General features: G+C 37.7%; 1 protein-coding gene across 1 annotated transcript in view; it reads left to right on the top strand.

The window, feature by feature from the left end:
• The first annotated feature begins 778 nt into the window (after positions 1–778).
• ERO1B (endoplasmic reticulum oxidoreductase 1 beta) overlaps positions 779–24,419 on the top strand; it is a 29,928-nt gene continuing 6,287 nt past the window's right edge. Inside the window, exons 1-14 of the mRNA XM_021527088.3 lie at positions 779–1,123; positions 5,458–5,577; positions 8,576–8,659; positions 9,074–9,115; positions 13,204–13,286; positions 15,121–15,194; positions 17,741–17,861; positions 17,952–17,998; positions 19,054–19,065; positions 19,898–19,924; positions 21,323–21,415; positions 21,570–21,816; positions 22,590–22,659; positions 23,840–23,926. Of these exons, the coding sequence (XP_021382763.1) occupies positions 1,025–1,123; positions 5,458–5,577; positions 8,576–8,659; positions 9,074–9,115; positions 13,204–13,286; positions 15,121–15,194; positions 17,741–17,861; positions 17,952–17,998; positions 19,054–19,065; positions 19,898–19,924; positions 21,323–21,415; positions 21,570–21,816; positions 22,590–22,659; positions 23,840–23,926 (1,206 nt within the window). The 5' untranslated portion in view covers positions 779–1,024. The remainder of the gene's footprint in view (positions 1,124–5,457; positions 5,578–8,575; positions 8,660–9,073; positions 9,116–13,203; positions 13,287–15,120; positions 15,195–17,740; positions 17,862–17,951; positions 17,999–19,053; positions 19,066–19,897; positions 19,925–21,322; positions 21,416–21,569; positions 21,817–22,589; positions 22,660–23,839; positions 23,927–24,419) is intronic.

The raw sequence follows: 24,419 nt of genomic DNA on the forward strand, positions 1-24,419 counted from the left end.
GATATAGTGGGCCAAACTGGTTTGTACAGCTCTGGACTGCTTGTACAGATTGGACCACGTTTAGACTGGGGTTATAGCGAGATATGCTGGGACGTACTTGGTTTGTTCAGTCTAGAGGAGAGTGAGGGGAGACCTCACTGTCGGCCTTCGACAGCCTCACAAAGGGAAGTGGAGGGGCACGTATCGATCTCTCCACCCCATGACCAGCGAAAGGACCCGAGGGAACCGCCTGGAGCTGAGTCAGGGAGGCTTAGGTTGGATGTCAGGACAAGATTCTTCACCCAGAGGGTGCTTGGGCGTCCCAGAGAAGTGGTTACTGCTCCAAGCCTGACAGAGTTCCAGACGCGTTTGGACAACACTCTTGAGCACAAGGTGTTACTCTTGGGGATGCTGCTGTGCAGCGCTGGGAGTTGGACTTGATCCTTGCGGACCCCTTCCAACTCAGGGTATTCTAGATAGTGGGCAAAGCTGGTTGGGGCCGGGAAGAACGGGAAGAACGGGAAGAACGGGAAGAACGGGAAGAACGGGAAGAACGGGAAGCGCTGCGCCAACCGCTCCCACGGCCGCGCTCCGCCGCCGCCCCTCGCGCGCCCCTCCTCACGCGGCCCCCCCGGCGCCGCGCGCACGCGCCCAGCCGGCCCCTCGCGCGCCGCCGCCACTTGTTTTGGAGGCGCGCGTGGTCCTCTCCGATTGGGCGCCGCCGCCCCGCCCCGCCCCGGCTCCGGGACCGCCCGGGGAACTACATCTCCCGGCGTGCCGCGCGGCGGCGGCCCGGGAGCGGCGGGCGCTGGAGCGGGGCGCGGTGGTGCCGCGGCTTCGCCGGAGGATCCCGGGTGCGCGAGGCGGTGCCGCGGACAGGTCGCGGTGAGCGCGGCGCCCCCGCCCGCCGGGTCCCGCCGCCCGCAGGAGCGGCCGCGCCGGGAGGAGACGCTGCCGCCGCCGCCCCGCGGCGCGTCCCTCTCCTTCCTGCGGCGGGGCGAGGGCTGCCCCCTCCTCCGTCAGTCGCGGCAGCAGCAGCAGCAGCATGCGCGGCGGTGGCGGCGGCCGGAACGCGGCGGCGAGGGCACGGCTGGCTGCGCGGCTGCTGGCGGTGCTCGGCTGCGTCCTGACAGCGGAGGCCCAGGTAGGAGCCGGCGGCTGGCGGGACGGGGCGCCGCGGCGGGGAGCGGGCACGGAGCGCGGCCGGGCAGGGATGCCCGCCGGCTGTGGGTGGGCTGCGGAGCCCTCCCGGAGGGGCCGCAGGACAGAGGCGGGAGGTGAGGCCACTTCGGGGGGTCGTAGGGGAGAGGGCAGCTCTGGGCCGTGTCGTGTGCAGGCTCCCCGGCAGAGAACTCGGGGAATCTCTTGTTGGAGTCCTTCCCCTTCCCCACCCTGCGGCTGACACTTGCCGGGATCCAGCCGGGGGCCGGTGCCGCCGGTCTGCGGGGAAAAGTTGGTTGACCTGGGAACCACAGGTAGTATCAGTAGTAGTCAGTGGGATACGTTGAGGAGTCGGGGCTGGATCATGGCCATGGCTTCAGGCAGAAAGTTCGGTGCCCTGATGAAGTCTGTGAGAAGCCATATGTTCCAGTGGTGATGCCAGTGCCCGGGCTTGGCTTGTGCTTGGGTCGTGTCTGTTTGCCCACGTTACAGGCAAGGATGAGAACACTCCTTCCTTCTGTAAGCTGCCTTCGTAGCTTTAGGGGGACATGTGTCTGTGGTTAGGAGCTCGCTGTTCATCCACCGTGTGACCGTGACTGAAATGATAGCTGGTGTCAAGTAGGAGAGGCTTTCCGCTGGGCCAAAGACGTGTGAGTTTTTTGAGGAATACACCATCCACATGGAGCAAAGCTTGTCCTCTGGATTATTATTTCTCTTACATTTTCTAAAATTCCGTGTTGCATTCTAAGTGGCCAGCCAAGGTGGTGATGACAGTAGCATAGATAACTTTTATTGCAGCTTTTTTTGTTGTAAGTTGAGGTTGTCTCTGTTTGACATTGTTTTATTAACTATGTTAGCATAACTAAATGCTAATTGAAGTGGATTTCTTAAAGAAGCACTTAATAAAGTGGTCTGGGTTTTTTTGTGATGCTTGGCAGAGAGATTGGTTGTTGGTGTTTCATAAAATTATTAGCATATTGACTTCAGAGTTTGTGCAGGGAAAGATAAGCTAACCAATAGTTCTTGGATTCATTTTACCTAAGGCTGTTCTCTCATTCTGCAGCCATGGCAAAGTAAAATGTCTGAGGAACAAAACAATGTGTCCCAGCTGGTCTTCTAACTGTTGAAGCAATTAAAGTACAACAGCCTGAGAACACTAATAAGGTTGTTTATATGAATAGATTGCTTATTATTATGTGCATTTTTTCAGCTTTTTTCCTTAATATTAAAATGCTGACTTTGTATTTCTTTCTAGATTTCATAAGGAGAAATTGATGCAGGTTGAACATTGACCTTTTCTTCTGAAAGGTTGATTTATCTTGGAGAAGATAAGTTAAAAGTTTCACTTCTCCAGTATAGCTCTGATACCTGTTCAAGAACTAAACTAGGTTTGACAACACCTAGAAGTCCTTTGATAAGTATATTGGAAAGGTAGAAAAAAATAACAGCTGCATCATGTCAGATGACTTCTTGAACACAAATTATAGTAATACTTCTAGAGTTTATTTAGAGCTCAAAGTGATTAACAGATAAAAAGAAACCATTATATTTGTCCATTGTAATAAAAGTGTGATAACGTACAGTACAGTTTGACTTTATGTTTGTGGGCTAAGTTAACTAGTGTAGTTCAATTAAAGACAAGGCAAAGTACCCATTGTGTGAATAACAAAGTAGGTCTTGCAATGTGTAGTTTTAACTGTGTAGTACACTATTTTTATATTGTCTCCAATTTGAAAAAACAAATTCATTGGACGATCCAGATGTTGATAAAAATGAAATTATTTTCTGCTTGTTCTTAGAGTGTTGTTCTTGTAAGTGAGAGCACTGAAGCCAGCACTTAGACTAATTAAAAAAAACCTCTGACTGGGGTACTTGAAGGAAGTTGCATCACTGTGCTGTGAACTGACTCCACTGCTGTGCAGTATTAGTGTTTAATATATGCTGTTAAAGTATTTTATAATTTGTGGTTTGGTACAGATACAGCTTAGTTTATAATTTTAGAGCATGCTTCCTAAGGAAACATTGATTTTGCTATTTTATGTATACAGGGAGCTAACTGTTCCAGTTCTGAAAAAGTTGTGAGAAAAAAAAAAAAAAGGAAAGTTAGTTTGCTTGCTCTGGTACTCTGAATTAATTTTTCTCTTCATAATTTCCTAGATCAGTTCTAGCTTTTTGAGGATTCATTTCTGAAACTTCATTGATCTAGGTAAAGCCTGCAGCTTTTTATGTTTCCATGAGGATTAGACACAGAGTGTAACTATTGCATTTACCTGGGACGTTTTTCCCCTGAAAAGACAATTTCCACTTTGTGTAGATAGTAAACTTATTTTTGTAAGCAGTGGATAGCCTTATGAGCTGGTCATCAAAATAGTTTCCTACTCTTTATCTTCAGTCCAAAAAAACTTTCTTAGATCATCCTATTTATATAGTTCAGTAATATTTGAGCAAAATGTTAGAGTTACCTCTTTGCCTTTTTTATATTAAAATGAAAAATTATGCTGTTTGCTTTGCAGTTTAGTGTTACCTGTAAGTTGTGCACCTTTACAGATTTCTGCCTGTGTGTGATCAATAAGAAAGTCTGAAATTTTAAATGAAATTAATATAGATTAAAGTGCATGGGAGTTTAATTTCTGTAAGCATCATTAATAACAAGTTTGTTTTTTTTCTGACTTTGAAGCTGGCAGCCATGTGGGCTGTGAAAAACCTGTAATTACACATTGGCTCTTTGACAGTTCTTTGCCCAGGTTTGAAGTCAGATAACATTAACAAGGCAGGCATAACAGCAGGAAAAATTTTTGGTTAAAGTATCTTTCCTTAAATTAGCTTTACTTCATTGCCATATCTGCTCTACAGAATTGTGACAGCCTATTTAGTGCCTCAGGAAAAGTAATATCTACATAAGGTGAATTTTCCACTTAAGTGCTTTATTGCCATATCCTCACCTCTTTATTCTCACAGAGAGCTGGGGGAAATCCATTTTCCAGGCCTCCTTTATGCTTTATAAAGGAGCACAAAGCCTGCAGTGTGTTTTCTAGTGGCTCTTTTAAGCACATCAAGCTTGGTTATATAAGGGTATCTGTTCTGTAAAGTACAGGAGTGATTTATCATGCATAAAACAGATTAGATGATTTCATAATCTCATCTATGTGAAATCTATGGAAGAAAAAAAAGCCACAAAATATTTTTTGTCTCCTTTTCCACATAGCATTTCAATAGTTAGAAGTTCTTCTAATGCCATGCAAAATATAAGATGTGTGGGCATTTCTATTTTAAATAATTTCTAGGCCATAATGGATGTCAATGAAGAACAGAAGCAAGTAAGCACCAGTGTTTGGTTCCATTCCCTTTTAGACATGTCTGAAACCTTCAGACATTTTTGTAGTAGTTTAAGAAGCTATGCCTAAGAGAGTTAGTTTAGATTTATTGAAATTTATTATATAACTGTTCATAGAATCACACTCTCAGTATTTCCACCTTTCAATAAGACATTGCCAGGGTCTCAGCAAGAGTGTTTCCCTAGACTAGTCTGTGACAATAGTTGGAGCTGCCCTCTCTGCTACATGCACAGTCCTGCCTTCCCTTTCTGTGTTGGCAGTAGAACTTCTGCACTTGTAGTGTGTGCTGCTTTTCATAGAGGTGGTTTTAACCTAGTGCAGCAGCAGTACAGCTTGCTGTCCTCGCACAAGAAGAGGGATGAGGCCTGGAAAAGTCACACTCCATTTCATGATAGATTGACAGCGTTGAAATATAGATACCTGTGCCTGGTTTTCATTGTATTTATTTGTTGAATTTATTTGTGAAATTGCAAACTTCTTGGGCACAGAAGAACCTACACTCCTTTCCCCCATGCCTCTAAGGAAACTAGATGGAGTGTTTTCACACTTTAAGAAGAAATATGAAAATAAGATGACAGTGTGTGATTGTAGAGTTTTTTTAGGCAATTTGACTTGTGAGCATCTGGTAGGAGAACAGTAGATTGCAACTTTACAAATACCATGTATTTGTAATTTGGAAAATCTTGTTGCTCATTCTTCAGAAAGTTCTATAGGCTGAAAGTGTCAACAAATTTCAGGGGTGAAATTGTTGGTCTTGTCTTGAAACATTGTTTCAGCCATGCATTTGGAGGTGGGCTTCAGCTCAAAGTGCTAGAGTTTTACTTTACGACATATGTTACAGAGTATTTTGTGATGAGAAATATTTGCTGTGGAACTGGATTTCACTAGTATCTGTTTCAATTAACATATTTTTCTCTTTGAAAGATTTTTCTGCAGTTAATGTTTCTATATTAAACATAAACGTTTGTGTATTTTTCAATAGCTCACAGGAGTCCTAGATGATTGTTTATGTGACATAGAAAGCATCGATGACTTCAATACTTTCAAGATCTTTCCCAAAATACAGAAACTGCAAGAACGTGATTACTTCAGATATTACAAGGTACACTTAGAATGGTATTTTCTTGAATAATTTGAATAAAATGCAGAAAATATAGGAAGGATTGCACATCAAGGCAACTTGCTAGTATTAAGCTGCCTATTAGAAGCCCACAGCTCTTTAATTTGGTTGAAGCAGGTTTTCAGTCCCTAATAGTTATGTTGGTAATAAGTCTTGTTTGCTATGTTCATCCTGGAGTCAGTGACAGTAAATCATGACTGTTTTCATTCAACTGATAAATTGTACTTTTAAAGATAGTGCCTTTGGAAAAGGCACTGGAAAAGGATCATATTTTAGCAATTTTATGACAGCATGAAGTGCTTATCTTCTAAGAAACATGTGTAATTTGAAATGGAAATATTGCCATGATTTACTTTTCTAATAAGTTACTGTCTTATTTCTGATTTTAGTGTTTGTTATTCTTTTGAAAAATAGGTAAAACTGTTCCTTTTTCAAGTAGTATGTAATTTCACTTTTTATTACTTGAATAATTTTTTTTTCTCTGTTTTACTATCTGAATGCAAATGAAGATTTGAAGCCTGATACTTCTGTTTTCAGATATGCTTAACTTGAAAGTGAAGTTGCATTTTGACTGAGCTAATCAGATAGCTGCCTGCCACTGGAAAAATGAGCTCACACTCCTCTAGGGCTGCATCTTGCCTCTTTGCTACTTTTACCTCTCATTTAGATAAGTGCAACTCTTTAGCCTGGTAGATATTTAGTTTGGGTATTTCCATTTTTCATTTGATAGGGGGTTTTGTTGGTAAGGTTTTGTTGCCTTTGTTGGGGGGTTTTTTGTTGGTTTTGGGGTTTTTTTCTCCTCAGGATGTAAAAAGTCATCTAGCTGATCTGGAACTGGACAAATATTAAACTCATGCAAGATGAGGCTGTGAGTGTGGAGAAGGAGAAGAAAGCACTAGACTCTTCCCTTTCTACCCTGAGCAAGCAGTGTCATGTACCTTCAACTGCACCTTGAATCTCCTGCTACATGATATAGTTCTAAATTCACTTTTCAGGAGAAACAGGATATGTGCAACTTTAGTACTAATACATCACGTAGTAGTGGTAATGAGATTCTCCAGAGGCAACAGAAAAATACAAAACAAAGTACGTGAAGATGAGGAGCGACAGGTATATGAAACTTCATACAACAGTAACTTCATCTTGCAAATTTAGAGCTAATGTTCATTTCAACAGCAGTTCTGCAGATCATACTCTAAAGGTGTGTTGCAATCCTGCCTCATCTTTTATACTGATCTTATGGGCAATTCCAAGGGCCTGTCCACTCAAACGAACCACACTTCACTTAGTACTTCCAGTGGTGCTAGGGAAGAATTTGTGTTGAACAAGCAAACTGAGTAAGTCAGTCAGAACATTCTTCACCCTTTCCTGTTTCAATAAGCAACAGCTCTTTTGATATCCCTGTGCAGAATGATGGAAGTGCTTTTAAGCACATAAATGGATGTGGAAATTGTGAAGGTAGGTTTAGGAATGGTACTCTCCACCAAACCATGCACCACTCTCTTTCATTCCCTGTTTTCCGTTCCCTCTCCATGCTATGTTATAATGGAGATGAGAATTGGAGGCATAAAAGGTAAAACTCATGGGTTGAAATAAGAACAGGTTTCTGAAAACAGCAGTGAGATAAGACAATGAACAGTAATGGAAACAGTACTAATGACAGGGGACATAAGAAGTAATTCACACGGACAGGAAAACAATAGTAGACAATATTAGATGATTCCCTCTGCCGTGTTTTATTTTCTCAACTGGAAAGAGCCCCTTCTCCCTGGAAGAAAGCCCTTTTCCACTGTCCCTGGCAATGATGCGAGGTGGTATAGAAGAACTCAAACCTTAATACAGAATGGATGTGGTAGTTTTTATTTAAAGACTTCATGAAGTCTTTTAGAAATTGTGCTAAGTGGTTTCTAAATAAATAGTAGAACACTTCCCAATTAAAGAAATAAACATTTGTATCTCTAGTTTTATACGTCAAAACACTGAAACTGTGGAAACCTCACGATCAAGAATGTCTTAATTTGTGAAAGGACTGAATAATACTCTGAGTGATAATAATGAAATCCAATATCGCATACCCTGAAGAAGATCAGATGTTCTATGTAGACAATACAAGTGCTGTACAACCTCAGTTTATGTATGTACTGGTTTTTGGTGCTCTTCAGTCATTCTTGGACTAGTACATCTTGATTCACATGAAGTTTAGGCAGAAGTGTCCTTTTATTTACAGCATTCCTCTCTGTAAAAACAGCGCCTGTCTAGTTACTTATATCTTCCTCAGTGTGTAAGCATTTTTTATTGTGAGAGTTTACTTTGAAGAAGGTTGTAATTTAACTATGTTAACTGATCTTTTTTTGATAGAAATTGGTGGGAGGCCAAAGTTTTATATGATAGGCCTTACTGTGAAGGTGATATAGAATATAAAACTATTTTGTGCTTTGTTTGAAAAGATACGTATGAACAAGTACAAAAACAAATTTTGTATTATTTTTTTTCTAGGAATGGTGTTTGTGCATTGAATAGAGGAAATGGGGGGAGGCAACCTAAAATCTCTGCTTTTATTGTTCTGTGTTTGCAAGGTTTGAGCTGTAATGAGAAGATATTTGTCATCACTTCTAAGAAGTCATACCATCTGCTAAATGTTTTGTCGGGGGTTTTTTGACTAAGGAATATCTTTAACATTTTAAAATAATAATCTCTTTTTAGCTTGATTTTGAAATTAAAAATCATCCAAACACTTATTTGAATTAGTAAATTTCAATTTAATAGTGAGAGATTTAATTTCTGCTTTATTATATTATGTGTTTGTGTTCATTCACTGGAGGCCATTATCATTAACAGTTTTACTGCACAAAGCTTCGTCTTATGTAGTTAGAGAGACTAATTAAAAGAATTTAAAGGATTTCCTGATACTGAGAGCTTTTTTTTTCTACAGTTGCCTTATGTAAGTGTGGATTGTAAACTTCTGGTTTTGTATGTTTAGGTCAACCTGAAGAGACCATGCCCATTTTGGGCTGATGATGGCCATTGTTCTATCAAAGATTGTCATGTAGAGCCTTGTCCTGAGGTATGGATCAAATAATATATTATATAAAAAGGGCTTTTGGCTAAAAATTTGCTAATTTGCAGTGGCTAGTACTATAGTACTAGCTAGTGACTACTAGCAATACTTAATAGTGAGAACTTAAGTTTAATTAGAAGTGACAATTTTTTTTTCCATTCCAAAAGTAGAAATACAACCAAAATATTTTAAGGTCTTAGTCATTTTATGAAGAAAGCAGATAACTTCAAGAATAAGTCTCTTCTAAGCTCTTCCACTGTTTTGCGTATAACATGTTGAGAAGGTAAAGGAGCAAGTTAAGTTTTCAAAAAACAAGGTTGCTTTGACCTCTATAGGAATGATACCTAATTTGTAGATTTTAATCAAGGATAAATGTTTCTATGAGCAGTGTAAAAGCTGTGATTTATTTTTTATTTTTAGAGCAAAATACCTGTTGGAATTAAGGCTGGGAGCTCTAATAAAGTGAGTACTCCTTCATTTTCAAAGTTTTCTGATTTTTTTTTAAATCTTAAATTTATAACAGCTATGTGACTTTCTAGTACAAACCTTCAGTGTTCACATACTGATGAAATAGGTAACTGATCAATTCCTGTATGTGGCTTTACCTTTTTACCTTTATGTATAGTGGTTTTTCTGACATAGCTGGTACTGTTGTGCCATTTTGAGTCTGTCATTGCTAAAGAGCTGATGCAGACTGAATCAATGAATGACAAGGGACAGCAGTGCATGGCCACAGAATGCCTGATGCAGAGTACCTGATGCAGAACTGTTGCTTTGTTTGTGACTATAGGCCACCTTTTAAACAGCTATAGGCTAAGATGCACAGAGGCAGTAGCAGCACAGTCTTTTTTAGAAATCATAAATAATCACAACATTCCATATTAAGACAACCCAAATGATTGTGTGGAGTTCTGCTATGCCTTATTTTCAAGAGGTCATTAGTCTAAAGACAATTTAGGCCAAAGTGGCCAGTGCAAACTTAAGCAGTCAGTCTGTACTGTTGGCTTTTGCTTGCATTTCTCCAAGTCATCCTTTCTAGATCACCAAGTGAACTTAGCAAAGTCAAAAAGTCGAGAGGTTATATATGCCTAGGAAAAGAGGTCAGAGCAGAAAGACTACCCACACATCCCAAACACAGTGCCCAAGAATGAGGATTTTAGCAGTTGATGGGATAATGGTGCCCAAATGAGAGATCTTTCCATTCAGTGCCTTGACTGAGTTGTAGACCTCTTGATCAATTATCTTATCTCCATCCTCCCCAGTGCTTTCTACCTCAGTGGGCAGACTGAGTGTAGTTCACCATATCATAAAGGACTTATGAAAAGGACTGCTGGCATTGGGTTTAGATCTCATGCCAAGAAATGTTATCAGAGATAGTTGAGATGAATACTTCATTGTGAATTGATGACTTGTGTGCTGCTGTCTGGAACAGAGCAGGCAAATCTGTCCAAGCCTTTAGCTCAAGAGGAAGTCTTGTTTCTTTTATACATACGTTGTTAACTCACTCTGAAGTAAAGACTGCCTCTTCATTTAAAGATTCCTGGTAATCATCTTTCTCACTGACATGACCTAAATGTCAGTTGTTTGCCATTCCAGCACAAGTAGCAGTAGTTGTTCTGAAAAGCTGACACTATCTCTGGACAGCAGATCTTGTGTTTTATTTGAATAATCTGTTACCAGTTCTCTTTTTCATTGATGCTTTTATCTTTCAAGCTTGATTGTAGAGAAGATGACTCCTTGAATGCCATAATACCTCCTAAAGAGAGGAGACTTGATAAGACTTTAAAAATTGTTTCAGAAAGGGTTCTTTCTGAGTTTGAGCTTCTTGATTGATTAATCTTGAGAGTCATAAATAAGTTGTTAAATAGTAACCAAAGGCATGCTGTTCTTTGGAAACTTCACATGAGCATAACAAATTGGATTTAGGAAGTGAAAAAAATGGATACCTTTTGCTTTCAGCACAATAAAGACATCTGGATAGATTCTTTGGGAAGCTGTCATTTGCTGTATGTTCGCTACAGTGGTTTCCTTTGAATTGTCTTGCAAGTTGTTGAAACCAGCTACAGTACTGAAAGTTAGGCAATTCTGTACCCTTAATCTGTAGTAGAAGACACTAATATGTGCTACTTTTCTGTTAGAGAAGCAAATAATTCTGGTTGAAAATTGTCATCATAATGGACATGAATCTTGCCTATGTGATTTTCTTACTTCTTAGGGTTCAGTTAAATGATCTTTTTTAGACCCAATTAAAAACTGACAATCTCATTTAATATCCCTTTTAAGGAAATATTAAATTCATTTTAGTATGAATGTTTTGTTTCAAGGACTATGCAAGTACTGTACTATTAGCCTGTGCTAATTTCCCATTTGGGGAAGTCTTACACTTTATGGCTTATCTGTAAAGTACTGGATTAAAAAAAAGGATGTTTTTTGCCCTGAGAACACATGCATGTCCAGTTTCTCTCCTTCATTCTGAAATTGTTGGTCTTGGAAAGCTGAAAATAACCAAAGGCATTGTGGAGAGGTTTTCTGCGGCTTCTGTCTAGTTTTCCATTGCCTTTCTTTCCTAATGTAGAGGAGCTTGTAAACTTCTAACTTTATTTAGGTTTTTATGGGGGATTTTTTTGTTTGCTGAACAATGAAGAAAACGGTTCATTTGAATGTTCATCTAGCTGCAAAGACCAAGGTTACACTTGTATGCCTTCCCCATAGGAGTGCATTTATCAGTAGTCTTTTTAATTCTTGACACCACTGCCTTTTGAAATAGTGCTGTAGAGGCACACAGTCATTTCCTTTTCTGTAGTTCTGTTGCATTTGAGTGGTGAATACATATTTTGTGGCTACACATTAAAGCTGTATTAATCTTTAAAGCGAGAGACAGGATACAGTAACTCCAGGTTACAACATTCAACTTCGTAATTTATTTCCTGCCCTTCTCTTTTCTGGTGGTTTTTTTTGGTTGTTTTTTTTGTTTTGTTTTGTTTTGTTTTGTTTTTTGTTTTGTTTTGTTTGTTTTTTCCAGTAACTGGCCTTAGGAGATCCTGGTTGGCAAGAATAGATATTTTGTCCTGATCTTGTCAGGGGTCACAAAGCACTGATCTGACAACTGTTGCTATTAAACGCAGGAGAATAGGAAAGGCTGGAAACATATTTTGAGACCTGAATGATCATTTTGACAGAAAGTTTCAATTTAGAATTCTAATCTTGGTAGTAACCTTTTTTCACTTCAGGGTAGGGATAGGTTTGCAGCTCTAGACATGCAGAATGTTTGCCTCAGCATCTCCTTATGTTATTTCATTAGCAGTATCTGTTTCAGTCCAGGTTAAGGCCATTTCTTGTTCCCATTTTTCTTTTTAACATCCATACAATGCTAAAGAATGAAGTCTTATGCCTGTCAAATCCAAGAAAATTGAATGAAAAATTCTTTTTAGAGTAAATATTTATGGGCAAGGCCTCTAACAAGATTTAAATTATCTGTTATTTCTAATCTCCTTTGCTTCTAAGGTCTTCTACTGTTTTTCCTCATGTTGGTTCAGGCAAATGCATTTTTTAAAAGGAAATAATTTTGCTTACTAATCTGAACAGTTTTAATTAAATTTCTTTTTTTTTTTTTTTTAGTGATACATATTGTCATGGTACTTCACCTCTGACATCTTGACCACAAAGCTGTCCACAGAAATTAATTACTCTTTCTCTTAAAATTTATAATTTATTTGTTTTATTAACTGACATAAGGTTTAGTCTGCAAAAAAGACACATTACGCCCCCAAATCCAAAAACCCCAAAAAGGAGGAGATTGAGTTTGTCTTAATACAGCACTGTTACTACCTTTATGTTTCTAAACTTAGAAGAACTTTGAGCTTTAAGCTGACAGACTTAAATTCCCTGCTTACATAACTATATTACTATAGAATAGTGGAATATAATCTTTAATTCCTCAAATGTTTTCCTTAGACGTGTTCCGTAAGTAAGTATTTTAGTGGATTACTTTTCAAAAAATACTTCAGAATCAAAGTTCAGCTTATATATTTCCATTCTGTCTTTAATATAAGCAAAATTTGAGTTCAGCTGAAAAACTTTGTCTTCCAGACCCGTGTGCATGTGGAGCAGGCCAGTGAATTGGATTAAAGGAAACATGAGGGGGAAATGGCCAAAAGTAATAAATATACCTACTAAAATGAAATTAAACTTGGCATATTATTATACTTGCAAAAAAAAAAAAAAAAGAAAAAGTAAATAAGTATCTGAAACACTCCATGTAGGGTGTTTTATAATAAAATAACTCAATTTAAACAAAAATCAAATCAAAATTTTGATGTCTTTAGCTGAATTCCCTGTAGCAGTTAAAGTCAGAGTGAAATCAGCCTGATGAACTTAAGTGAAAAAAAAATCAAAGTAAGAAATGTTCCAGAACCATATTGTGCTTCTAGAATAAGAGAATTTTTAATACTAGGGAAGTCACTGCTAAACTTAGAAAAAGACCTTTCACAACACCTGTTCTTGAGGATTTCAGTAATTCATTTGCATGTTAAATATGACTTTTTCTACAGTATTCAAAAGCAGCAAATAATTCCAAAGAATTGGAAGACTGTGAGCAAGCTAACAAGCTGGGAGCAGTTAACAGTACCTTAAGGTATGCTGTGATCTACATCAACAGTACAAAAATAGTAAGAAAGGAACACTTTATTTTCTCTGTCTGATATGCTGGTTTTTGTTCTTCATTCTGTCCATAACCCATTAGAAAGTAAATGGGAAATGATGCAAGAACATCTGAAGAAAAAGGTATTAAATTATAAGTAGACTGTTTTTTTTGTTTAAAGTATGCTTTGATACTACTTAAAAGAGGTATCATACATCATCAAGAGTCAGAAGAATCCTGCAAATGGAACTACCTTTTCTCTATTCTTTGTTCTCAACAACTACTGGATTAAGGGGTTTGGTCCTGCTTTGTCCCACTGCTGCACTGATGTGCCTATTTGTGATCATTCAGTGAACCAGATCAGGGAGTTGAGTTACTTTTGTTGTTGGCAAAGTTATTTTTAACTTGGGCCAGTTCTCTGATCTTGCTTATTGCATGGCACTGTCAAGATTGGATAGGAGAAATTCTTCAGGATGGCATTGTCCCTGTGTACAGAAGTCTGTGGAACAGCATCTAGAAAACATAGCACTCTAATGGATTCCCCACTTTTGAAAAATAGAAATACACAAATTAAATTTTCACTGTTAATGGAGGGATATGGTGTCTTTGCCCACAAATTTCAGCAGTTCTACCTGGTAAAGATTTTGAAACTCTTTCTTGTGCCATGAAAAATGACCATTTCTGCCTAGTGTGTGGTGTTTTAGGGGAGGTAAGAAACTGTTCTGTTCCATTTCTGTAAGGCAAAAGAATAGAGACTGTAAATGGAGAGCTAGAGAAAATGTCTTTATGAGAGTAGGACAGATGATTAAAGTTGGAAGAGGGCAGGTACTGGATCCTGCAAGTGGAGGACGAGTTTGTGCTTTGCAGGAAAACCTCCATGTTCTCTACCTAGCAGTGCATTATCCTGTTGGTTTTAAGCTGTTTTCCTTTATAAGTTGTATTTCTTGTGGTTATCAAATCTTGTCTTTTGGTAATTACCAAAGAATTTCCTCACCTAATGCCAAGTATAATGTCTTCTATTGTGATTTGGCAGAAGGTTAGAAATGTGTCTTGTTGTAGAATTGCCTCTGTAGCGTTGAGCTGGTTCTAATTTGATTAAACAGAATAGGTAGTTTTTGTGATTTCAAGGCACTTCCCTGCACTGGGACAAGTTCCTAATCTTAGCTTTGCTTACATTTTGCTGTCAGTATTGTGGCATCAGTAGTTCTGTGCTGCACACAGTCACGGATGAAAAGTTTTGGCACTGTTTGTATTTCATAGTGTGGGAGCTTCAAACTGCTTGTCTCTCTAGTACAGTGCAGAAAATGCTAGAGTGAGTGGAATGCTATTATTATTAAAATGGTTTCAGAAAAATCATATTCAATCATACTTTAGCTTAGAAGAGGGATTTAGACATCTAGTCTCCCAGTATAAAGTAAGGCACTAACAATCGTAGCTTTCATTGAAAGTAAAGGTTATGAAAACACAGTGATTCCTCCCTCCCCACCCTCAAAGTGACAGCTGCTAAAGTAGCAGCTCTGAAATGTGTTAAAAATGTATTCTATGACAATATTTTACCAAGCTCTTATTGAAGGAAGAAAAGTCACTGCAGTTAGTTCAAATAATGGTGAAATTTTTGTCTCAACATCAAATTGACTTTTGAAAGTATTGCAGTTGGTGCCCGCTTGAATCTCTGCAGTTAACAAGGGGTAGCTCCACATATTCTCAAGTTTCAGATATACTGACTCAGAATCCACTTCCAAGCTATATGTAGGTTGTATTCTTTCAGAAGCTCTTATTGACATTGTTGATTTAAAAGTTTAAAATCAAATTTCTTTTTTCCCCTCAGTAACCAAAGTAAGGAGGCTTTCATTGACTGGGCAAGATACGATGATTCACAGGATCATTTTTGTGAACTTGATGGTAAAATGTTTAAGCTTTTTCAGAGTGTTTATTTTATTTACTGTCTCATAAAAAATGCAAAAGAGCATGTTTTCTCTACAAATAGCCATTTTTAAACAGTTTTAATTTTCTCCCAAGTGACAGAAATGTGACAGTTCATATCATACACACAAAGTGGAAATTTTTGCAATTTTACAAGGAGTCTTTGGTAGCCTACACAGTGCACATTCACTGTAACCTCCTTGTAGTATATTGAACAGGAGATATTTATGTAAACAAAAAAGATGGTAAATGGGAGGGTGGTAACACTTTTTCAAAAAGCTTCTTACAAAAAAATTTGCATCTAGCACAAGTATAAGATAAATGGCTTGCAGCTGATTGTTTCTTACTACTATATTGTTTTGTTGCTACTTTACTGTGCTTGGATTGAGTTTGTTCCTCTTCCTGCTTTGCTGTTTCCAAATGATTTCTGCATCCTTATTTGAAAAGACTTTCTTATTGTTAAAACATTACGATACTAGATTGTGTCTTTCCTCTCCTCCACGTATGTGAGTCTTTATTATTTAATATATATGTAACATTCAAAGGAGTGTTTTTCAGATAAGTGTGAGAATTGCCAACTTCAGGATTGACTAATGAAGTCCTTTTTAATAAATACCTTAGAAAGCTTCCTATGCTAGGAATATTAAGGTCATAATGCTGGATGTTTTCATCTACCCTTAGGCTTATGTTTGGTGTCACCTGAGAAGGTAGCAGCTGCAGTGGACCTAGCAGCTGCAGTTCTCTTTCAGCACTTCTGCTGTGCCTGATCTGAATGCTTTCTATGTGAGCTGTTTTTGTAACAGCTGATGAGCATTACTGTAGATCTGAACTGTTATGTAGAATTATCTGCTGTTGTCTCTATTACCTTCAAATTGTATACATATATCTTTTAGTAATACTGAGCTGTGAAAGATGTAGTTGAGGACCATTTCTTCTAGAAATATTACTAACTTAAGTAGTTCCTGATTCTACCTCCATCTCTCCTTATATCACGCCCTACTGAAGGAGGCTGTCCCCAGCTGTGTTCTTCCAGTGTGTTTTTTTTTTTTTTTTGCACTGGCTCTGGCGTGCTTCTTTCTGCATGGTAAGCTGATTAGGCTTACCTAAATAGCGGGAAAGTAAGTTGCTATCTCCCTGCCACCTCCCACACTGTTGTGATGAACTGGCTTGTTGGGTGAGTTTGTGATCTGGAGCAGGGAGAGTGAGAGAAAATTACTACTGGGAGTCAAGGGGAGGAAGCAGAAACCCTTGCTCTCTTCCCCTCTCTTCCTGTTTGGCTTAATCATAAACTAGATAAGGAAATTGATCTAGCTGAAAAAACCTAGTAACCCAGGCCAGCTTTCCATCTTTCTGTTGCATGGTTCTGCAGTCACATACACTCAGTTGTATGTGGATAACAAGAAGAAAAATGGACCCCAAAGTGATAAGGGAGTGTAGGAACTGCTTAGATTAGCCACACTGTCAAATAAATAAGTAAAGCTGTAATTTGACTTTCTCTCATCTGGCACTCGTGTGTCTTGTATCAGTCTCCTTTCTTTGTTTTTGCTGCTGCTGCTGAAGCAATGCTTAACTGCTCATGCAGAATCATCTCTTCTTTTTTTAGAACAGTTTCACTCTCTGTTTCTGTGGGGTTTTTTGATATCTGAGGAAGTACTATGTGGCACTTCTTGGTCTATTACTATGAATAAGTCCCCGGACTTACGGCTTATATTGTATCTGGGGTTTGTTTAAGCATGAGTTGGTCATGACCTAGAATTTCAAAGAGGGGTGAATTCCTCCTGCTTTTTACTGGTTGTAGCTTGAAATGATTTCTGTTTCTACAGTGCTTTTAAGCAGAGGGAGTCCTGCTTCACAATTTGCTTTGGATAAGTTACCTGAAATTTGTAGTGAACTTCCAAGATGAGGGTATAGCTTGTTGAAAGGCTGCTTAAGTAACATGCTTCTTGTTGTATCCAAGAGATTTATTCTGCAATATGCTGAAAGTTTTGTACAGTTAAGCAATGTGATCAGACTTTTCTGCCAGTATACAAGAGTATTTGGAGGAAAAATGGATTTAGCTAATAAATTGACAGTATATATCAGCTACAAGATTTACTACTTTGATCTTGTCTTTATTAAGAACCCACTGTATGCAGAATACCAATTTCATAAAAGCAACCCCCTCAAATACTGCCAGACAAACCCTAAATTTGGAAGCCATTTAAAACACAACACTGTTTAGGTCTTAGCCTAGGGTCAGGGAATACAGTGCATGTCAAGTGTTTATGGTAGACTTAAAGAAGCCACGTAGTTTATCATCAGACATTATGGAAATTGGAGACACAGGAGACTTGGGAATTGATTATGTGCTTTTGAGCTTTGTATTTAGTGTGTATATAGCTGCATTTCTACATACATGGCACTTAAAATCCAACTGGAAGACAGATTATGAGACCTCTTGTTTATATTTAGTTCTATGAGACTGGTTAAGTTAAATCTTTTTCAATGGATCACTTAGCATATGTAACAAAATTTTTCCTATTTAGATGAGAGATCTCCAGATGCACAGTATGTGGATTTGCTGCTGAATCCAGAACGTTACACTGGATACAAGGGGCCTTCTGCTTGGAGAGTATGGAACAGCATTTATGAAGAAAACTGCTTCAAGTAATTGGGAAGGAGAAGAAGCATATTTCTTATACCTGTACATCAGTTTAGCTAAAAACTGATCTTTGTGTTTTCTATCTTATTTTTTAGGCCTCGATCTGTCTATCGTCCTTTAAATCCATTGGCGCCTAGTAGGGGTGGGTCTTGCCTGTTTTATTTTCCAATGCACTTCTTTTAACAGAATGACTGTTGCAGTGTAAGGGATACAGATAGTAATCTCCAGTCTGTAGGTGTGCTTTCTGCTTTTTTAATTTCCTCTGTAGAGGTAGCTGTACATTTTTAATATTTAGACTAAAGCTTGTGATACTTTATTACATACATGCCTAATCTTATCCCTGTTAATAGGCTTATTAATGTCAGGTAAGCTGATATGAAAGCTAAATTGTAAGTCTCAAACTTCTCTACAAAGTGTCACACTAGTTTTCCAATTTGAATGCACTTTTGTATTCTTGTTTATTTTTTCAAAAAGCATTTAATTTAGTCACTTCAGTTCATACTTATCCTGGTGTAATGTGGTTGTACATTTTTCATCCATAGTGTACAGTGTATTGTGAGTGTACAAATAATTGTAGTATTTGAAGGACTGGACACTTGCAAAGAATCAGTTATGTGCAAAATTGTTTTAAAAAAAGTCTATTATTCTAATAGCTTGGGATTTGTTTTCAATTTTAAGTTGAAAGCTATAACTGATGTTTCAAATGAATCAGCTTTCCTCTGTCAGTGTGTCCCATTTCCCTTAAAATTAACTATTAGCTAGTAGATTCAGTTTAAAAATCACCATTCACTAGAAAATCAAGATATCTCAATATTTATAATTACTAAAAGCTGATACAAATAAAAAGAATTTTGAGAATTGTTTAATGCAGAGATCTGTATTTCAGGAAGGAACTAATTGTTGAACAATGCAAACTAAAGACTATGACTTCTTAACTATTTTTCTGAAGCTAAAATACAACTTTCAAGAATATGTGAATCAGCTGCTACTAAGATTTAAATTTCTTAGTGACTTTCATTATTACAATGTGTCAAGTCTTCAGGAGCAAGAATGGAGTGAAGGAAAATAGCCTATTTTTTATAAATAAGGTTTCTTGCACTTTTTGAGTGTTTGTAGTAAAGTCTATGTTTCATTACTGCTTTGCTGTGGAAATTATCTTTTTAATGCTTATGCATTTCTTTTTTTTTCCCCTCTAAGGAGGAGATGATGGTAAGTCATCTTATTTTTCTTGACCTGCAAAAATGAAGTAAGCATTAGAGAGTTTTGGATTTTGGATTTATTCACTTTACTATTATCGAATTAGAGAGCAAGAAACTTATCTTTCTTCAATAAGAGAGCAGAAAAGTTATGTTTTTATACATATTATTCATTAGAAAATGTTTTTAATGGACTCGTACTTTCATTTGGAGTAAAGGGAAGGAGTGGATAAGAGCAAAATACAATTCTCTTTTTGGTTCTTATTCTTGTAGCAGAATATGTATTGTAATAATGTTATTAGTTCTTCCAGAACTCCATTGATACTGATGTCAGATCCCTTAAAAGAAGAGGGACAATTTTTTGTGTATTTTCTTGAATGCCCTTGATTTTGGGAAGACTGGGAGAGAGTGGGGAGAAAGTATTTGATCTGCCTACAGTGCAGCAGACTTAAAGATTTTTCAGTCAACTGAAAGCTCTCAGGCAAAAGATCTGAGTCTAAAGGAAACCTTTAGGCAGATTAAGGTAAAGGCTGTCAGAATTGCACTCTGCCAGCATGTCTTTCACCAGCAGTGCAAATAATTAAACTTGTGCTCCCATACACTGTTGAATGCCCTGACCAGTAGTTTAGGCATGCTCATTCTTGTATTTCTCCTGTTCTCCTATCCAACACATTTAAATTGACCTCCAGGTTAGCTGCTTCCATGCCTGTTTTCATTTCAATAGCTAAATTTTTTAACTTCATGTTAAATTAGATAGCAACTGATGTTGTATGCATAGTGATATAAAGATGCTGTAATGTTGAAAATTAATACTCTCCATTTAACTATGTACTTTGTATTTACAGGAGAATCTTTCTACACATGGCTAGAAGGTAAAGGCTCTTGGATGAGTGTTATAGTCACTAGAAAGAACACTGTAGCACTTTTTTCATTTCTTCAAATATTTTTCATAGTGTGGGCTTTTTCATAAATTGTGCAGAGCTTCCAAGTGTTGTTCAAATACTACTTACCTTGAGGGTCTTTAAAAATCTTCTAGTTTACTTAGGCAACATACTCCTTAAACATTTGTTTTATCTTTCATAGAGGAAATTCACTTCATTGCTAGTTTGAATTTTCTGGTTATTTTAGGCATTTAAACAGAGGCATTATTAGTAGTAATATTGGTAAGCATTATTATTTGGAAACAGCTTTAAAGAACAGTAAAGATTTTGGTGGCTCTGTTCCCAGTTTATAATCTAAGTCTGTGTGTTCACGAGGCAAAGCAATTTTCCTTTTATTCATGTTGAAATGGAAATTATTATTGCAGTAGTAGCAATGAAAATCCCATTTTGGAGGTGTGCAGAAAATTGAGTCAAATGTACTTAATTTTAAGATTAGTTCATTCTGCCTTTCCTAGGCCTTTACTTGTCTGGTGGTATTGTAGGAAAGCATATAAATTTACATGCCTTTAAAAATGTAACATCTCTAAGTGAGAACACATGTCAGCCTCACAGGTAGGCCTCACCATCAGCTCTTCCTGCTTCCATTTGTAGAGCTTGGAGTGGCAGGAAAGTTGTCCAAACATATTTTTTAAAGGAACAAACTCTTTAATTTCAAGTGTAGTCTCTAACTTTGGTTCTCATTGGAATTGTAAGTAATTTCTGCATATAAATTATATTCTGACATCTCAATGCCACTGTTTTTCCATTTATGCTGTAGAAGTCTGTATTCATCAAGTCATATTTTCCAAGGTTTTGTCCTGTGCATTTAAGTCTTCAGTGAATTTGCAGTATAGCTATGAAGAGGTATTTTTCTGTTTTCTAGTGCTGTAAGGTTTTTCTGGGCCTTTTGGTGTTTTTCTTTCACTCCTCTAATTCAGTGGTAGCTCTAATTGTAATTAAGACAGTCACAGTATATTTCTGATTTCCAGATGGTCAAAATTCAACATCAATTCAAATGTATTGATCAAACAGTACAGGCACCTTATTTTTGTGTAGCAATTTATCTGTGCCAAATGAACAGGTCCTTATTTGACTGTGTTTACTAGAACACTAAAATAGCAAGCAAGAAATGTCAAATGTCATTCTTAGTATTGCTTTATAGAAAAAATAGAAGATAAACTTTACCTATGGTGGCTCTAAGGGCTTATTAACAATACTTAAGTGCAGTAATTGTAATTCTTGAAAAATCAGCAATGCAGACTTGCATCATTAAAATGTCAGGGTATATTAGTTTAAATAAATTATTTCCAGTATTTAGTTTGGTATCTGTTTGTCATTTTTCCTGGACAGGTCTTTGCCTTGAGAAAAGAGTGTTTTATAAACTCATTTCTGGACTCCATGCAAGCATCAACTTGCATCTGTGTGCAAATTATCTTCTTGAAGGTATGTCTAGGTAAAATTGCTGAATGGAATTCTGCAATATCTGTAGTATGTATTTTGTGTTTTCTGAGAATTGTTCAGGTATGCTTAATTGATTTTATGTTCTAAATGTGTCTCTTTTACTACCCCTGTACCCCCTTTTTCTTTCTCTCTGTAGAAACGTGGGGGAAGCCCCGCTGGGGACCAAATGTGAAAGAGTTCACTCGTCGCTTTGACCCTGCTGAAACGAAAGGAGAAGGACCAAGGAGGCTGAAGAACTTGTATTTCTTGTATTTGATAGAGCTGCGTGCTTTGTCAAAGGTTGCTCCATACTTTGAGCGTGCAGTTGTCGACCTTTACACCGGCAATGGCCACGAGGATGCTGAATCTAAAGCTCTTTTACTAGATATCTTCAGGGATACCAAGTAAGGCGTGAGGGATTTTTACCAGTAGTTTGAGATTTTCAACTTCATTTGGAAGTGAGAATAGGTGACTCCTTGATAGGATAGGAAAAGGAGAGTGGAACAAAGAAATAAAATTTAAGTAATGGGAGAGATCAAGGGCAATTTGTACATTTGATAGGACAGATTAATAGTTTTGAGGTTTGAATATACCAATCTTTAAAAACAACCAAAAACCCCAAACAGCTCAACACCCTGGGTTACTTCCTGTGTGTTGCTTTTTCTGATTCTTCAGTATAAGATGCACAGGATTGATTTGGAAAAGGTGCATACAGTCTTTTAATGGTCCACTGAGTAATCCAGATTTTATCAAAGACTTAACCTCTGGTGGTTTGGCCATCCTTTCTTCCTTCTATTTATTCCATAATGTTCTTAAGTTCAGTTTCTTTGCTCTCCTTTTTGCTAGTTTTTGTGATTGGTAACAATGTTGTATGGTTTCATTGCTGTCCCTAATTGTGGTCTTGCTAGGTAATTGAGATGTAGTCAGGCAATGATGAGTGGGAAGGCAAAAATTAAGCCAATTTCAGTATTAATTTGAACAAAACTCTGAATAACAGATTTCAACTTAGTGATTGCACAATAAAACCAATTCCACTGAGTATTTTTTAAGGCCTAATCTGCAAGGACTAGGAACTCTGAAAGATATTTTACGTTGATGATATCAGCTGCTCACAAAGCTTAATTGACCATTGTAGTTTATGCCAGCATTTGTTTTGATTGCATGTTGTCTTTATTAGGTCCTTCCATATGCACTTTGATGAAAAGTCCATGTTTGCTGGAGATAAAAAAGGAGCCAAGTCACTAAAGGTAAAGCTAGTTTTCTGAATGACATCCAAAACACCTATTTTGGAGTTCGACTGTATAATTTTGGAAACCCCTTCTGCTTACCACAAACACACTGCTGAGAGTAAGGTTTTACCCCTACCTTTTGTAGAGCTCTATCTGAGGCCTTTTAATCAATGTTATGGTAAGGTGCTGTCCTGATCCAAGCAGACTGAAATCTCAGGCTTTTTGTCTTGACTCTGGCATCAGGACTGTGGTGGGGCACATGAATATTACCAGTAAATGCAGCAGCGCTTATTTTTGAGTATCTGTTTCATAATTATCTGAATAAAAAGAACCTATCCAGTCATGTTTGCTTTACAAAATTATGCCTTATATAATAGAACACAGTATATACAGTATAGTCTCATAATATGATACGTAACATTAGAAAATATAGTTCCTAGACATGGGAACCTAATGGAAATTCTATACCTACCCATCAGCTTCCAGTGTTAACATGCCACTGGTGTAAATTGCAATTTCGTAGTTGGAGTGGTGCTTGGTAATGAAGTTCTGTTTTAATATTTATTAACACTTAAAACCCTTAATTCAGTAGTGGTTTTAAATGTCATCAGCATTACCAAAAATGCTATTAGAAAAGTGGCAATGTTTTATCAGCCCAGCTAGTGTTTTTTTGGACCTTAAAAAATTGAGATTAGCTTAGTTAGTTCTTCACTGTGCTTGCTCCTGCTCTGCCTGAAGTTGGACAGGAACAGTCTACCCATAGTTTTGAACAGGAAATATCTTCTGTGAATTGTAACTTATTCGTCAAAAAGGTAATTTGTTCAAAAGGGATTTGAATAAGAAGATGGAAAAAAATGGTCAGGGACAGAGATACAGTGCTTATACCTCAGAAGATTTGGAGAAAGTTGGTAGGAAATCAGTGTACAGAATCCATGTATTTCCCTGTATATTCTGTTGTTCTGGGGGGATTTTTTTAAGAATTAAAAGGTAGAAGTGGCTTGGAAACCAGATTCTGTGTTTACATGAATCTTTGTTATGGCCTGACTACATAAAGCAATGGTTTTGTTCTGTTTGGGTTAGAGAATTGATATTCTAATGGTATTGGATTTCTAATGGTACTGTATTCATTAACATTTTGTTTTTGCAAAGCTAAGGTGTACATTAGCTTAAGCTTTTTTATTTTGTTTTTAACTGACAGGAAGAATTCAGATTGCATTTCAAGAACATCTCCCGCATAATGGACTGTGTTGGATGTGACAAATGCAGGCTGTGGGGCAAGTTGCAGGTACAGTTTATTTTGTGCAGGTCTGTGTATTCTGGCAGGGGCAGGTCCCAAGATAAGCATCTATTTCATTTTGGCAGGACATCTCTTACCTTAGCATTCAGGCTTTCTGCACATGGTTGGTGCTTGATATCCTTACCTTTATATTAAAAATAGGTATATGTTTAGTTTACCAATAAACATTTAAATCTTTTTCCAAATTGTTTATTCAACAGCTGTGTAGTTTGCTAAAAGGTATAGTTTGTGTGCTAAAAGAGTTACTTTTAAAGCAGATACTTCATGGTAAGATATTACTAACAGTCAGTATCTTACCTGTATTCAGCGATCAGATGAGCCTTGTAGAATCACTTATGGGAAATCTTCCTTTAAATATGGCACTTACTTTTTAGGGAATCCAGTGTGATATTTTACTCTAAAAATTGAAGTGTATGAAAAAGAAGTAATTCAACTTTTCACAGTTTATACAGAGGGCAGCAAATGAATGCAAAGGTGTGCA

Source organism: Lonchura striata, chromosome 3 (assembly GCF_050655825.1).
Source record: "Lonchura striata isolate lonStrDom1 chromosome 3, ASM5065582v1, whole genome shotgun sequence".
Classification (NCBI taxonomy): domain Eukaryota; kingdom Metazoa; phylum Chordata; class Aves; order Passeriformes; family Estrildidae; genus Lonchura; species Lonchura striata.